The following is a 15,977-nucleotide window of genomic DNA, read 5'->3' as shown; positions in this document are numbered from 1 at the left end:
CACCATTTTCTCACAAACATGACTTAGATTAAGTCGTACGTGGTGTCAGATAATTCATTTATTTGGAGTAAGTTACTGATAGAATAAGTATGACCTACTAGAAAGGCGCTTTCGCTAGTTAAAAAATTTGATGATTCCATTAAGAAAACAAAAAATCAAGTCAAACTTTATATCCTAATATTCATAACACAATTAAAATAATCACATTTCCTATAGAAATAATCACTTGCCTGATCAGACAAGTGGGTATCAAGTTGCACTTGTCCAAACTGGGTTTTCACTTGCCTCTGGCAATCGGACAACTTTTAATGTCAATCTCTGTTGTGTACCAGTATTTTGCCAGTACCCTATTCTGAAACTGAAAAATCTTGCAGACAACCTGGAATGAAATGTATATGTTCATCTTTTCACTTGTTTAAGAATTTATTGAAATATGATATATATATTAATGTTGAAAGAAATATCTCATAAAAAAGGACAAGAGTCTGAGGTATGTACGTTCATCTTTGTTCTGATTTTACTGTTACTGTTTTATTATCAGATATTATATTGTTAAATTGGATCGTGTTTTGTTGGCAGTTTGTTACAGTTGGTTATTTAAAAGGACTTCCGTCCTTATAGTTATTGTACGGTTTATTATTATTATTTTTAATTATTTTATTTTTTGTTTGTTTTTGTCCGGACCATTTCTCAGAGATGGTTCGGTAGATCTTCTTGACATTTGAAGGGTAGATGTGTTAAGGATTGAACTTGATAGTTTTCTTTTGTCGTTAAAAAATTCACTGCCGGTCGCAAAATATGGCCGATTTTTGTTTTTTCAAATAAGATTTTGTCTACCTTTTTTCTCGGAAACGGTACAAGGTAGAGTCTCCAAATTTTAAGGGATGATAGATCTCAGGTTCTAGAAGAACTTTAGGGGGTTTAAGCATATCAACCGTCATTTCCGGTCGTCACCGGAAGTGAAGAAAGAAAACATGAAATTTCTAAATTATGCGTTTGAAACAGAACTTACATGGTAAAATAAGGTGTCTTTCGTAGTTTCAGAAAATGTGATACTTACCAGAAGTTAAAACAGCAACTTCCGGTTTATTGAGAAAAATGTTGGAAATTGCTCGTTCTTTGTCCCCATATACCTCGCTTATAAATCAAGTGTTTGATTTGATTTTCACATATATTGTTGACATTATCCATCTATAGAGTTATATCAAATATTTTTTCAAAATTCACTTCCGTTTGTGAGATATGTCCAATTTCGGTTTTTAAAGAGATTTTGTCCAGGCATTTACTCATAAACGGTTTAAGATTGAGTCTTGAAACTTTCAGGGATGATAGATCTTGACTTGTAATTTATGTAACATATACATTTAATTTTTTCCGCCATCACTTCCGGTCGTCACAGGAAATGAACAAAGAAAACTTTCAAATTTAAAAATTGTGCATTTTAAACGAAACTTACATGGAAAGATAAGGTCTCATTTGTAGTTTCAGGAAATGTGATGCTTACCTGAAGTTAAAACCGCAACTTCCGGTTTATTAAGAAAAATGTAAAATTGTTCTTTCTTTGGCCTCATATATCTCGCTTATTAAACAAGTGTTTGATATGATTTTCACATATATTATTGACACTATCCATCTTTTGAGTATAGTGCAATTCTTTCTTCAAAATTCACTTCCGTTTGTAGGATATTTCCAAAAAAATTTCTCCTGTTGTTTTCTCGTAAACAGTCAAAGATTTGAGTCTTGAAACTTTCCGGAATGTTAGATGGTGACTTGTAGGTGTGACATATGTGTTGCAATTTTTTTGCCATCACTTCCATTGTCCACTGGAAGTAGCTTAAAAATAGGTTATTTTTCTTCTTTTTTTTCATTTCTAATGCTCATAGTATTGTTTAATAGAGTGTAATAAGTCATACCATTTCCACAAGAAGTTGGTTTTTCGAAACTGGAAGTTGTCTGAAAAATCGGTATTTTTCATGGAAACTTTTAGTGTGGGTTCCTGCACGCTCAATGTGGAATTTTTAGTCATTTTATGGACTTTCGAGATACTGGAAGTGAATAAAACAAAACCGGAAGTTATTTATAATTGATAAATCATATCTCTTGCACGTTTATTGCTCTATTTCTAGAATTTAGGCGTTTATTCCTTTCATGTATATTCATTCTTCACTAATTGAATTTCTTGTCTTGTCAGAAATCAAACAGAAGATCTACTTGTTGCTCGCAACAAGATCATGTCTAGTTTCAGTATTCTTTTTCTGACATTTTGAAAAATATTTCTCCTGCCCCCATTCTTTGAAAGGGGGAAGAGTGCGATAGGAACCGTAGTTGGTTTTTTGGGACATATTTTCTGAAATTCTACTTGTTACAGTTCTAAAGCAGTTAAAAGTTTTTACAGCTTGAAATACCCTTTTAAATGTCTCCAAATCTTTGTAACAACATATTGTACCATATGATACTAAAATACACTCAAATTGAACTTTTTTTTTGAGGCCGGTGCATATAAAATTGATGATGAATGCGAGTGGTCCTATTCTAAGATTGCTGATGGTATTTGTAGGACCGTATCCTCCAATGCCAAGGTTTCCGGGTGCCTGGAAAGGAAGAATAGCAGATGATGAGTTGTTCAATGATGATGAAGATTTCAGCATGCTACGAAAGCGAAAGAAAATGGACAAAGCAGGCTCTGCAGAGTGGGAAAGGGTAGGTCACTGTGGTTTTATAAACAAGAAAATGCATTGGTAAAGATGAATGTTTGAACTTGTCATTTTCTACATAGAACTTTGTGAAACTTTTTTGTTAGGGCTGTTCCAGAAATGATCAAATGGGGGGGGGGGGGGGGCAAACGATATTTTTTTGTGTGGGTGGTCGTATTTTTTCATATTTTAATTGGTCCGTGGTTGGACTGTTAAAAAAATATTTATTGTGGGTAGTTTCTATTGTTTTATTTTGTGCCACGTGGGTGTTGAGTTTTCAGAATATTTTTATTGTCGCTCTTGTCGTGTTGGTTACAAAACGTCGGAGGGAAAATTGAAAACGTTCTTTCGAAATGCTGCTTTCGGAAATCGGAAGTAACATAGAACTATTCGAGTTGTCGCTCTTTGCAGCGCATAACTTTCCATTACGGCACTCTTCAAATTAGAGGCGCGTTTAGTAGGGTCCCTTTGGACGTGATGGCGGCGAACTCTGTTCTGTAGATTATTACAGTTTACAGTGCATCGATTTTGGGAATATTTTGAAACCAATAGGTATTCCGTTTTCTAATAAAAATAGGCAAACCTTAGTTGATTTATACGAGGGTACCGATGCGTTATATTTATCAGTCAGTGTGATGGTGATATAGAGGCCTCCGGGCGCGGGCTCCATGCTCCATTAGAAGACGAACGATTCGTGGAAAAACATACCCATACCCATTTCATGATAATAGCATCGTTTGGACTCCCGATCTTTCCAACATTCCCGCCATAGATGCCTTTGATTGTTGATGTGACATCGTTTCTTCAGAACTACTGTGATACAATGTCGCACAGGCATTTCCGCGTCATTGACTAGAATGTTTGTCCCGAAAACCTCGCAAGATTTGTACGGTTTTCATTTTTAAAAATATTTTTGTGGTGGGTCTGGTTAGTTTTTTTTTTAATTAGATGGGTCATTGTAAAATGAGTTTATTAATTTGATGGGTCATGGGGTAATTTTTTATTTTTTTTTTATGGGTGCTTGGTATATACAAAAGGTGCCTCCCGACACCCCCCCCCCCCCCATGTATTTATTTCTGGAATAGCCCTTAGCAAAAATGTTCAATTAACTTGTTTTTGTTGTTGTTTTTTTTTTTTGTAAAAGAATTCATGCATTCTTTTGAGAATTGTTTAAAGGCTTGAATTAAATTGATTACAGATATGTAATTCATTGACAAATTTTTGTGACAGAAAGCAGCTCTTAAATGTATAAGAGAATTGAAAGGCAAAAAGAAGGACGACAGGCAACCTCTGTATTGCAGAATATGCAAAGACAAAACCTTTACTGCCAGTGCTACTCTTATGTACCATTATAGAAGTCATGCAGGTAAGTAAATATTATATTTTGTATACAATGGCAACTCTAATCTTTGATAGTGTTTCAGAATTACATTACACAATAGTACAGAAAATACAAAACAGTGTACAGAGTTGTATTTCATTTACCAAACAAGAAAAAATTCTACTTTTGGAAATCCGAACACCATAAAATCAAATCCCAACGAAATTAGGGTAGGTCCCTAGTCCTGGACCTACTTGTGATTTCTCAAAAATTTGAGTTTAAATACTTAGATTGTTCATTTGAGGGTATGATAAAAACAAAAAAATGGGGGGTTGTCAGTATAATGAGTAAATTATGGTATTTTTATTACGTGTACCCCCATTTGTCAAACGGCAATATCAGAATTCATTGAAAAAGTCCTAGAATATGTCCATAAAATTTTGTTTGAGGTATGATGCTGTAATTTTTTCCCTCAAATATGAAAAAAATATATCTAACTAAATAATTAAAAGTGAAATTTTAACATAGTTTCATGTTTTTTAATAATGGTGGTACAAAATTGAACTCAATACAGGCCCTCGGCAGTCAAAAATACGGCACTGCAACACCACTAATATGAATATTTTAAAAATTTGACTTGTGATTTTTCATTCAAACTCGCATATTATGTTCATATATGAATGCTTGTTAAAATACATTTAAAAAATCTGCCCTTTCTCAGCATAATATTTTCACAGCATCTCAATTTATATTTACATTTTTTGGCCAAAATAGCCATTTTGAAGATGATTTTCACATAATAGAAGATAACAAATATATAACAAGATAACAAATATGTAACAAGTGCAGAATTGTTTTATTTAATTCCACAAGTGCATTATTGCATATCATGAATTTTTTTTTAATTTACAGATAATTTTAACACGTAATACCCCTGTATATCAAATAATTAAACAAGTATGTACCTCTGGTTTTATGTGTGAATTAGATGACAAAAAATGGAAAGAAGATTGGAGCCATAGTCTACTCAAATATAAGTGATTGAGTGTTATTGTATTCATTTTACTAAATTAAAAAACATCCAGGTAAATGTAAAAACAGTATAAATCCACCCAAAACGAGCAACATCTTTTTCCGTTTGATGTTTCTTGCCGGTAGGGACATCGTTTACTATGCGACACTCACTGTATCGGCACTGCACTTGTAGAATTTGTGCCAGTCCAAATCGTGTTTCTCCGACACAGTTGGATAAATGTAAAGGCTGCCCACATCTCCTACATTTTTCCAGGTTTTTCACTATTACATCGAGTTCAACAATTCTCCTACCGTCTCTCCAATCACTTCTGCTTGTTACGTTTGCCGAAACTATTTCTTCCTGAACAACATCACGGGCCACATTATCGACATAAATATGATCATCAAGGGGGGTTATACCGGTTATCACAGGCCTTTCAATCGTTTCTTTCAACTTTTCTTCATCTGATGTTTTCCAATAATTAACGCATCCCTTCCGCAGAGCATGAATTTGTTTCAATCGTGATGCTTTAACAAATTTCGCCTTCTCACTTCTTGTCACCATTTCTGTTTTTGACGGTTGATAATAATAGTACGTGAACCAATACCGGAGTTCGATCCGGACATGACGTCACGCTACTAGACCCCTACTTTAAATTTTTTTTATGAAAACAATGAAATTTGAACCCCACAAAAATATGTGCTTCTACAGTCTAAAAAGGAGTGGTATGACTGGATCATGGACATTTAAGAATGGCCTTTGGTTGTGAAGTATAGCTAGGAAAGGGATAGGTTTTGCACAAGGATCTACAAAAACAAATCCTCTTATGAACAATTAGACTTCATTTTGTTAAAATATGCATCCTTAGAGAGTGTATGTAAGATAGATTTTAGTTAGGGCTGTTCCAGAAATGATCAAATGGGGGGGTCGGGCGGCAAATGATATTTTTTTGTGTGGGTGGTCGTATTTTTTCATATTTTATTTGGTCCGTGATTGGACTGTTAAAAAAAATATTTATTATGGGTAGTGGGTAGTTTCTATTGTTTTATTTTGTGCCACGTGGGTGTTGAGTTTTCAGAATATTTTTATTGTCGCTCTTGTCGTGCTGGTTACAAAACGTCGGAGGGAAAATTGAAAACGTGCTTTCGAAATCGGAAGTAACAAAGAACTATTCGAGTTGTCGCTTTTTGCAGCGCATAACTTTCCATTACGACACTCTTCAAATTAGAGGCGCGTTTAGTAGGGTCCCTTTGGAGGTGATGGCGGCGAACTCTGTTCTGTAGATTATTACAGTTTACAGTGCATCGATTTTGGGAATATTTTGAAACCAATAGGTATTCCGTTTTCTAATAAAAATAGGCAAACCTTAGTTGATTTATACGAGGGTACCGATGCGTTATATTTATCAGTCAGTGTGATGGTGATATAGAGGCCTCCGGGCGCGGGCTCCATTAGAAGTCGAACGATTCGTGGAAAAACATATCCATACCCATTTCATGATAATAGCATCGTTTGGACTCCCGATCTTTCCAACATTCCCGCCATAGATGCCTTTGATTGTTGATGTGACATCGTTTCTTCAGAACTACTGTGATACAATGTCGCACAGGCATTACTGCGTCATTGACTAGAATGTTTGTCCCGAAAACCTCGCGAGATTTGTACCGTTTTCATTTTTTAAAATATTTTTGTGGTGGGTCTGGTTAGTTGTTTTTTTTTTTTTTTTTTAGATGGGTCATTGTAAAATGAGTTTATCAATTTGATGGGTCATGGGGTAATTTTTTATTTTTTTTTATGGGTGCTTGGTATATACAAAAGGTGCCACCCGACCCCTGCATGTATTTATTTCTGGAATAGCCCTTAGTTCAAATCATGACATTTAGGGGTCTGGAGAGTGCCATAGTAGGAATGCATAATCTTTGAAAAACAATGTCACGGTTTGTGAATACAATCAAAATCTTCCTGTGGTAATGATGAGTTTGTTGATTTTGGCCATGGAGATCAAAATTTTACAATAACATAGATCAGAAGAAGAAGAAAAATTGTCTTAAAAACGGGCTGTCCAAGGACAGGTAAAAACGCCAAATTCACTTTTCCTACCACAAAATTCACTTGTCCCATCTTAAATTAAGAAAAGAATAAAACTTTGAAATTGCTTTTATCTTGTTGTCTTTTATTCAATCACTTCAGGGTTTGACATTTACTTTTTTTGAGCACTAGACCATTCGGGCTATTTCAAATGATTTTTATTAGACCTGACCTAACATCCACAAGCCCTGACCCACTTTTCAGACTCCCCCCCCCTTTTGGGATATCATTCCTTGAGGACGAGAGTTCGTATTTGAATATGGAGACAATCCCGCACATATGTCAACACCGAGAAATGGCTGTTTATGACGAAATTTATTAATAATTGATAAACACTTTCTTATGTTTAATTCAAATAAACTGGTTTTTTAAAATGAAAATGAATTCAATTTATATCTATTTATCAAAAACATAACTTTACACACATTAACATTGAGTAGATGTTGTAAAACATCACTTCCGACTGCGACTTATTTATTAGAACTAAAAATAGAGATTATGTGGCAATTCAAAATTGCTCGCAAACTCTTTATAGTTATTTTTTGTTAAGAATAAAATATTTAATGGTTTCTTAAATTTGTTTATTTTTTCAACACAACCAGTCAGACTAGTAAAACCACATTTTACCCGACCAGACCTATCATTTAGTAGACTCCGTCGGTCGGACGTGCCTTAGTGTCGAACCCTGCAGTTCATTCTTAAGTATTTTTGTTTTGCTCTTTATGTTAAATCCATGGCCAAGTTTCCTCCCATGAATTGAGATATTCCCGGGTTTTCCTTGGTCATACTTTGCGTGCTTTGTAGATAACAAATGGCTGATTGTCTTTTCTTTTTCTGTTAAATATCGCAAACTTTTATCTTGTCCAAGTTTTAGTATGTACAACAAAACTTTGCGCATTTACCTTGACATTGCTTGCATCTAGGTAGATTTGGCACTTCCAATATCCATTTTAACTTCACCGTACATTTAAGAGTTTTAGGGATCCGTGTCATTTCTCACTAGAGGAATATGTGTATTGCCATTTAATCACCAGATGAATGCTGACCTACTTTCAGTTTATCCACTATCGACCATTTCAACGCATTAAATATGATTTTCTTCTATTTTTATATTACTTTAAAAGTTCACTTGTCCATGGACAAGTTCTTTTAATTTTACCTGCCCAAAAAAAATGAGTTGCCCTGGACATTGAGCAGTGCTATCTGTGTACCCCTGCAGTACATGTATATGAATACTACATGTACAAATGAAAGTATTAACGTGTAGTGGGACTTGAATGATTCTGTTGGGACGTTTTGTGAGAGTTATCGCTCTTTCCCAAACTGTGGGGTAAAGTCAGCTGTTGTTGAGATGCTGACAAAAGCTTCCAAGCAACTAAATATGTTTTGCAAAAGAGACGACACTGTATTTTGTTTTCTTTCAAAAATATCCAGTGAAAAAAGAAGTTGGAAGAATTTGCATTTCATACATCTATCTTATTGACATTATTGTGGGGGTGGGGGGTCTTGGTATATAACATATGCATTTGTAGATCTAAAATTACAGATTAAATGACGCTTCCCTTACATTGATTATGTAATTTCCTTCATTTTGTTTGAAACATTAACTCATTACCACCATCAGCACAGATTGTCACATGATCAAAATGTGGCAGTGCCCATAGATTAAGTTGGGGAATTGTATAAACAGTATGCAAAAGAGAAGGAAAAATCTGATGTGACAATCTATTTGAATCTCTCAAGTGAGTTTTTCTGATTTTCTTCTCAAAGGACTGCTGAAGTAATTTTGATATCCATATTTGCTGCAAAGCTTCTTTGGGTGAAATATTCGTATATACTGAGGATAGAAGTTTGTTCATTCCATAGCTGGTGGTGCCACAATAGGAGCTCTAAGTTTAACTTATCATGGGGATATGGGTTAGAATAGGTTCTTAGTACCCCTTTCTTGTTGTAAGAGACGACTAAATGGGGTGGTCCTTTGGATGAGACCACAAAATCCAAGGCTCTGTGTCACATTAAAGATCCCTCCCTGCTCAAAAGCTGTAAGCACCGACCTGGGACATTAAACAGATACAATTAATCAAAGTTTAACAATAGTTTTTGGATTGTATTTGACACAGGACCTCGATTTTTAGGTCATATCCAAAAGATCTGATTCTATGTTAACATGTTATGTATGATTTGGCCATGGCAAGGCGCTAGCGGGGCTCAAACTCGCGGCCTTATGGTTACAAAGCGAACACTACCACTGAGCTACCGCAACCGATCTTTTCCAGAAGAATCTCTAGGGTACAGATTTTCAAATTAGTATGCAAGCGTCCTTATGTAGTTTGGTTATACCATGGTATGGGGTCAGGTTTGGGCCAGAATAGGGGGCTTTAATTTCAGCATTGGTTATATATATGAGAAATATGTTCCTGATTCTTAAGAGTCAGAGGGTACAGATTGTCAAATCAATATGCAAATATTCTCATGTACTGTACTGAAACTAGATTATTTGATTATACACCTAGTTTTACATACATGTATTCAATGGTGTTATTATTATTGATAGTATTCAAAATTCTTAAGAGATATAATTGTACTGTGTTAGTTAATTAATTCACTAACAACCTCATGTAGTATTGTTTGCTTAATGCCTCTTGATGCTCAAGTGAGCAATATGGCCCATGGGCCTCCATCGTTACAAACCACAGGTTATTTTATGCCCCCAAGATCGAAGATCGGGGGGCATATTGTTTTTGTCCCTTCTGTCATTCTGTCTGAAACTTTAACCTTGTTAATAACTTTTGAACAGCAAGTGCTAGAGCTTTGATATTTCACATGAGTATTCTTTATGACAAGACCTTTCCGTGGGTACCAACATTTTTTACCCTGTGACCTTGATCTTGGAGTTTGACCTACTTTTTGAACATTTTAACCTTGCTAATAACTTTTGAACAGTACAGTCAAACGTGTATTAAGAGACCGTCCAACGGAGAATGGAAAAAAGGTCACATATGACAGGTGGTCTCTTAATACAGGTTGCCTATTTTCCGCAGTTAATGGATAAAATTTCGTAAATAATTTGTATAATGGAGAAAATGACTACATGTATTTGGAATTTATCATTAAGAATATCAAGTACGGTTTTAATAGTTGTAAAATAAAATTAATAATACACTGTTGTTAAAAATCTAGAATATGATGTGTTGTATCATAATTTTTTATTCATCAAAAACTACATTTTTAATCTATTTAAGAATGATAAACTTTGCATGCATTTCATATTACACATCTACATGAGATTTAAAAATTATTTATGAACTGCATGTAGATTTTCTAAAACTTAAAAACACTTTGTTGTAAAGAGTATCTATGTATAGCCTACTTGTACAGTGTGACTAAAAAATGCAATGTTTGTGGTAAGAAAGCAGATGGTGAAGTGTTGCGCCTCCTTTTGTACAATACATGCTGGAAAAATCTTATTCAATTTGAGAAACATTAAATAAATCACAATATCAATTGTACATGCACAGCAAATCTTTTAAGCTTAGAACTAATGCAGGCAATTTTCTTGAACTCGGATGTGTCAAATACTCGGGACATGTCGAAGTGAGCCGCTAGTTCCAGTCATTATTCTGGAAACCTCTAGTATCTCATGCAGGAAAAACTGTGAATACTCCGTTTAAAATTTCAGTCCTAAGCACAATATTTACCTGATTTATATCACAATGGGGGAAATTTTTACTCTGTTGAACATAATGGTATATCATAATGGTATAACAAGTGGTAGATTTTCATTTCCGATCTAGCCTACCCGGCACTTCTTAAAGTTTGTCGAAATTCACACCTTCAAATACACCGGCCTTGATTCCCTGATCCTTGATTTTGTTAAATAAACATCAACTTGGGTTTTATTGATTAACCACACACGACACTGCATGTTGACAGCTTAGGTATAATAATTTATTCAGAGGGCCGACTAGTGCGTATCAAAACGAAAGTGTTAGGGGCGATAATTCCCAGAATAGTTGTGCGTTTGAAAACGAAAGTGTTAGGGGCGATAATTCCCAGAATAGTCGGCTCAACTGAAATTGAAAGTAGTAATCACGTTGTAATCGAAAAATGTAGTCGTTAAATAGAGGTAAAATTTAGTGAAAATACACGAAAAGGTTGTAAAAATCATGGTCGTTGGTCGCGTCAGACAGGTGGTCGTTTAATACAGGTACAATATATAGAGTAACGTCTTGGGGGGGAACTTTTTATGGTCACATACGACAGTGAGTCGCTTAATACAGTGGGTCGCTATGGCAGTTTTGACTGTAAGTGATATAGCTTTGATATTTTACATGAGTATTCCTTGTGACAAGACCTTTCCGTTGGTACTAAACCTTTTGACCTTGACATTTGACCTACTTTTAAAAAAAAAAAATTGACATTGGTCGTAACTTCTAAATGGTAAATATTAGAGCTTTAATATTGCACATGAGCATTTCTTATGACAAAATCTTTCTACTGGTACCAAGATATTTGTCCCTGTGACCTTGGCCGTCTTTGGAATTGGCCATTATCAGGAACATTTGTGTTTCACAAACACATCTTGTTTCATTCTCTTTCACAAACGTTTGTGAAATAAAGTGAAACAATAACCTGCGGTTTGTGATGATGATGGGCCTCCTGTTCGGATAGACCAGAGAGCTATGAAAGGACCACTGGTTATAAAATCCTTAATTTACAGTGCATCTTTTTCTGCAAATGAATTGAGAGTTAAATGTCAGTATTTTTACACTGCCACCATAAGACTCAAAGAATACCTATTAGTAAATATATTTCTCCGCTATATTCGTGTCAAAACACCTTCAAACACTTATTTAAAAACTGAGAACTAGCAGCTTCTTTACAGTTCACCTGTTCATGCAACCATATTACGTTGCTAGTCAATTCATAGATTTTAATTATTTTCATACTAATCAATGTAAAAGTAGCCCTTTAAGTGTATTGGTATCCTCCAGAAATGGTAATGAACAATAACAAAAACACAAGATGAAGAGAGGTCTCTGTAATATGAAATCAAACCAATTCTACTGCAAGTCATGGTTTACTTCCTACATTGGCCTTTACATGTGACATTGAAAACAAATTTGAACAAGGATCAATAAACATTCCTGCAAACATAGATGAAAAATGTAGCTTAAAATGTGTGGGTCAAATAATTGTACATTAAGTTGGTAAACATTGGCTTTTTTGTGAAAGATATGCCAAAAAGTCATTTAATGCGTATTGACAGATATTTACATTGAAAACTGAAAACCAGCCTAATGCAGCAAGTAAAAATAACAAACTTTGCATGTAATAATAAATGGGGGCAGAGCCATTGTTGCTATGTGCCTGATAATTATTTTTGTGCACATTCAGTGCAAGGAGAGCTGTAAATTGATTTGATAAGATTTAAATTAATTTTTGAAAGATTAAATCACACGCGAAAAACATATTTCAACTGATGTATTACACTAGAGATACCTTTTTTTTTTTTTTTTTTATTATTTTTTTTTTATTATATAAAAAGTCCTGTTTTTTTTTTTAAAAAGGGCCTCCATTTCCTGTTCCTGCTCATGCTTTCTCCTCCATACCATGCAAAGGGGAGGGGGTATAATTTGTAGTACTTTCAATTTGGGTAACTGGGGAGACATTTGTTTTTAACAAATACAAATGATATTTTTTTTGTATTTTGTGGAGATTGGATTTTATTTTGTGGAGATTGGATTTAATGTACATGTAACAATATATAAGTACAATGCTTACTGATCACTTAAAATTTTGTCTTATATTCTTTTCTGCTATTTATTACAGGAATAAAACCATTTGTGTGCCTTATCTGCAACACCACATTTACAAGGCAGCACAGCTTGAATTACCATATGCTTATTCACAACAACCAAAGCAGGTTTACTTGCAAGGATTGTGGACGAAAGTTCAGACATCCCAGTCATTTCAAGGTATTGGCACTATTAGGCTGAACACTGATTTCGCTTCAATTTTAGATTTACATCCCTTTGTAACAGAAGTGGCGGTGTGAAAGCATTAAGGCCAAAACAAAAAAAATTAGGCGTGTTTCCGATTACATCTTGAAAATAAAATAGAGTCGGGGGTAGTTAAAAAAAGATTTGCTTTTTTTTTTATTCAGTAAATATTTGCCTTGTATCACTGGGAAAGAAACTTATACATATACCTACATTTGTGAGTACTGACATGTAGCATCAAGTGTTCAATATTAGATAAAATTCTAAAATTAACCAATGAAAGACATTTTAACAACTGATTTTACCCTATTTGATACCTGATTGCATGTAGATCTACTTGTAGAAAACATGCACAACGCCATTTTGAAAATTGCCGATAATTTGAATATCAAGCCTGAACGTATTAGATTGTTTTTTGTTTTCAATTTGAGAAACGTTGTGTACGTAAATTAAGGATCGGAATTTATTCGGAAAATTAGGGTCAGCAGAAAAATTTCGGGTTGGTCAGGTAACCGGAAACGCCCATTATTTTTTTTTTTTGGCATAACTATGTTGGTCCTTTTGATTTCTGGTAATGACTGACAAAGAGGGGAGGAAGGTAAATAAGTATAGGGTTAATTGTAAACTGTACACACAGTTCAAATACGAAACTGTCCTACAAGCCTACAACTACTATATCAATAAGGGAAACGTGCGGCAGGATTAGTTTATTATTATTTCAAAGAAGAGGAGCATATTGCTTTGCACCTGTCAGTATTTGTTTGGAACCCTTTGCTTGACAGACATCAAACTTGGTACACTGGTACATCCTATTAGGAGTAGATAACTCCTATTTATTTTAAGGGCAAAGGTCAATCCACTCTTGACATAGGAAGGTGTACACTCAATATCTTGAAAACCCTTTTCTTGACAAACATTAAACCTAGTAAGCTGGTACGTCATAAGGAGTAGGGCTAAAACGATTCACCGAAGTATCAAAACTGTTCAATGTAAACCCTTGATTCAATGTTCGATTCATTGCCTCGATTTTCAATACATTACAAACTGGTTCAGTAAAATACATCAGGTTTGGCCTGTAATTATTATTTTTACCTGCATGAGGGACAAAATAGTGCCAAATAATGTTCAGACTGTTGTTTGCCTCGAGTCTTAGGAAATAAATAATGAACTTTATCAGTTTAAATTACACAGCCAACATGCATCTTAACCATTTGGCAATTTGGAAACATTTTGCTTATAAAATTATGAATGAATCTTGTTAATTAAAGTTTTCTTCAATGTTATTATTGGTTTCTTCTGTAAATTGTATCGTATTGAAAGAATTGAATCGTGGCACAAGTATTGCATATGTATCGTATCGTGAAGGGGGCATATCATTTCAGCCCTACCGTATTAGATGACCCCTGTTGATTTTGAGGTCACTTGGTCAAAGGTCACTCAGAGATTTATGCTTTTTCACATTCATCTATTTAAAAGCAAAACATTAATCTCAAGAAAATTACAACAGAAGCAAAAATGTGATAATTGAATTATTAGCTCTTCTGAGCCTAAGGCTCAAACAAGCTAATCATATGGCCATATGTCTGGCGTGCGGTGTGCATCAACTTTTTGGGAAAAGGGTTATATCTCAAGAACCCCTTGGCCAATTTTTGTCAAATTTGTCACAGGGTATCCTTGGCCCAAGGGCTTTCATTTGTACTAAAACTAGGGTTGTGACCCTTTAACAAGGGGAGATAATTAGGAAAATGCAAACAAAAGTAGTGGTTGCTAAAAAATCTTCTTCTCAAGAACCACTGGGCAAATTACCACCAAACTTATGCATAAGAATGAGGATAGGTTGTAAATTAAAAATTGTTCAAGGCATCATCCTGGCGAAAGGGTGTGGTCTCAAGGTCCCTTCAAAGTTGACCTTAAATTTTGTTTTGTTAAAACATTGATATTTTGCTTAGTATAAGGACTAGGATCATCATATTTTGTCAGTTGATGCATCTTAGGACCTAATATCATGTTGTCTCAAAAGTAGGTCATGGTGACCTACTTTTTTAATTTCACAGGTAATTATTATTAAATGGATTTTGATGCATATCTTGGACACTTTTGAGCCTATGATTATCAAAAGTTGTCAGTTGATGGGTCATGGGACCTTGAAGTGCGTCATGTGAAAAGTATGTCACCATGACCTACTTTCTGAATTTTATGGCTAATAATTTATGAATACATTTTAGGTTGTTATTTCAGATACCGAGAGGTTTAGAATCATCGAACCTTGTAAGTTGATGTGTCTAGAGGCCTCAAAACATATTTATAAAAAGAAGTAGGTCACAGTGACCTACTTTTTGAATTTTGCAGACATTCAAATTTCACATTTTCAATTTTAGATGCATATTTTGGACACTATGAAAGCTAGGATCATCAAACTTTGTCAGTTGACGCATCTCGAGTCTTCATAGTTTGTTGACCAAAAGTAGGTCACCGTGACGTACTTTTGGATTTTGACGGCTATATTTGAATATTTCAGATACTATTTGACTTACAATTATGAAACTTTGTCAGTTGATGCATGTTGAGTCTTCAGAGTGTGTTGACTAAAAAGTAGGTCACCATGACCTATTTTTGGATTTTGACGTCTATATTTGGATATTTCAGATACTATTTGACTTACAATAATCAAACTTTGTCAGTTGATGGGTCTCGAGTCTTCAGAGTGTGTCGACCAAAAAGTAGGTCACTGTGACCTACTTTTGGAATTAAACGTTTATATCTGAATATTTCAGATACTATGTGACTTCAATTATCAAACTTTGTCAGTTGATGCATCTTGAGTCTTTGTAGTGTGTCGACCAAAAGGTAGGTCACTG

The 15,977-nt window shown here is 34.6% G+C and overlaps 1 protein-coding gene across 1 annotated transcript in view; it reads left to right on the top strand.

Annotated features, from left to right (window-relative positions):
* LOC125652290 (uncharacterized) overlaps window positions 1-15,977 on the top strand; it is a 39,943-nt gene that overhangs the window by 17,038 nt on the left and 6,928 nt on the right. The window contains exons 6-8 of the mRNA XM_048882348.2: window positions 2,558-2,700; window positions 3,924-4,059; window positions 12,950-13,095. Coding sequence (XP_048738305.2) covers window positions 2,558-2,700; window positions 3,924-4,059; window positions 12,950-13,095 — 425 coding nt within the window. The remainder of the gene's footprint in view (window positions 1-2,557; window positions 2,701-3,923; window positions 4,060-12,949; window positions 13,096-15,977) is intronic.

This window comes from Ostrea edulis, chromosome 5 (genome assembly GCF_947568905.1).
Source record: "Ostrea edulis chromosome 5, xbOstEdul1.1, whole genome shotgun sequence".
Taxonomy (NCBI): Eukaryota; Metazoa; Mollusca; class Bivalvia; order Ostreida; family Ostreidae; genus Ostrea; species Ostrea edulis.
Note: the sequence above shows the minus strand (reverse complement) of the source record. Positions and strands in the feature narration are given on the sequence as shown.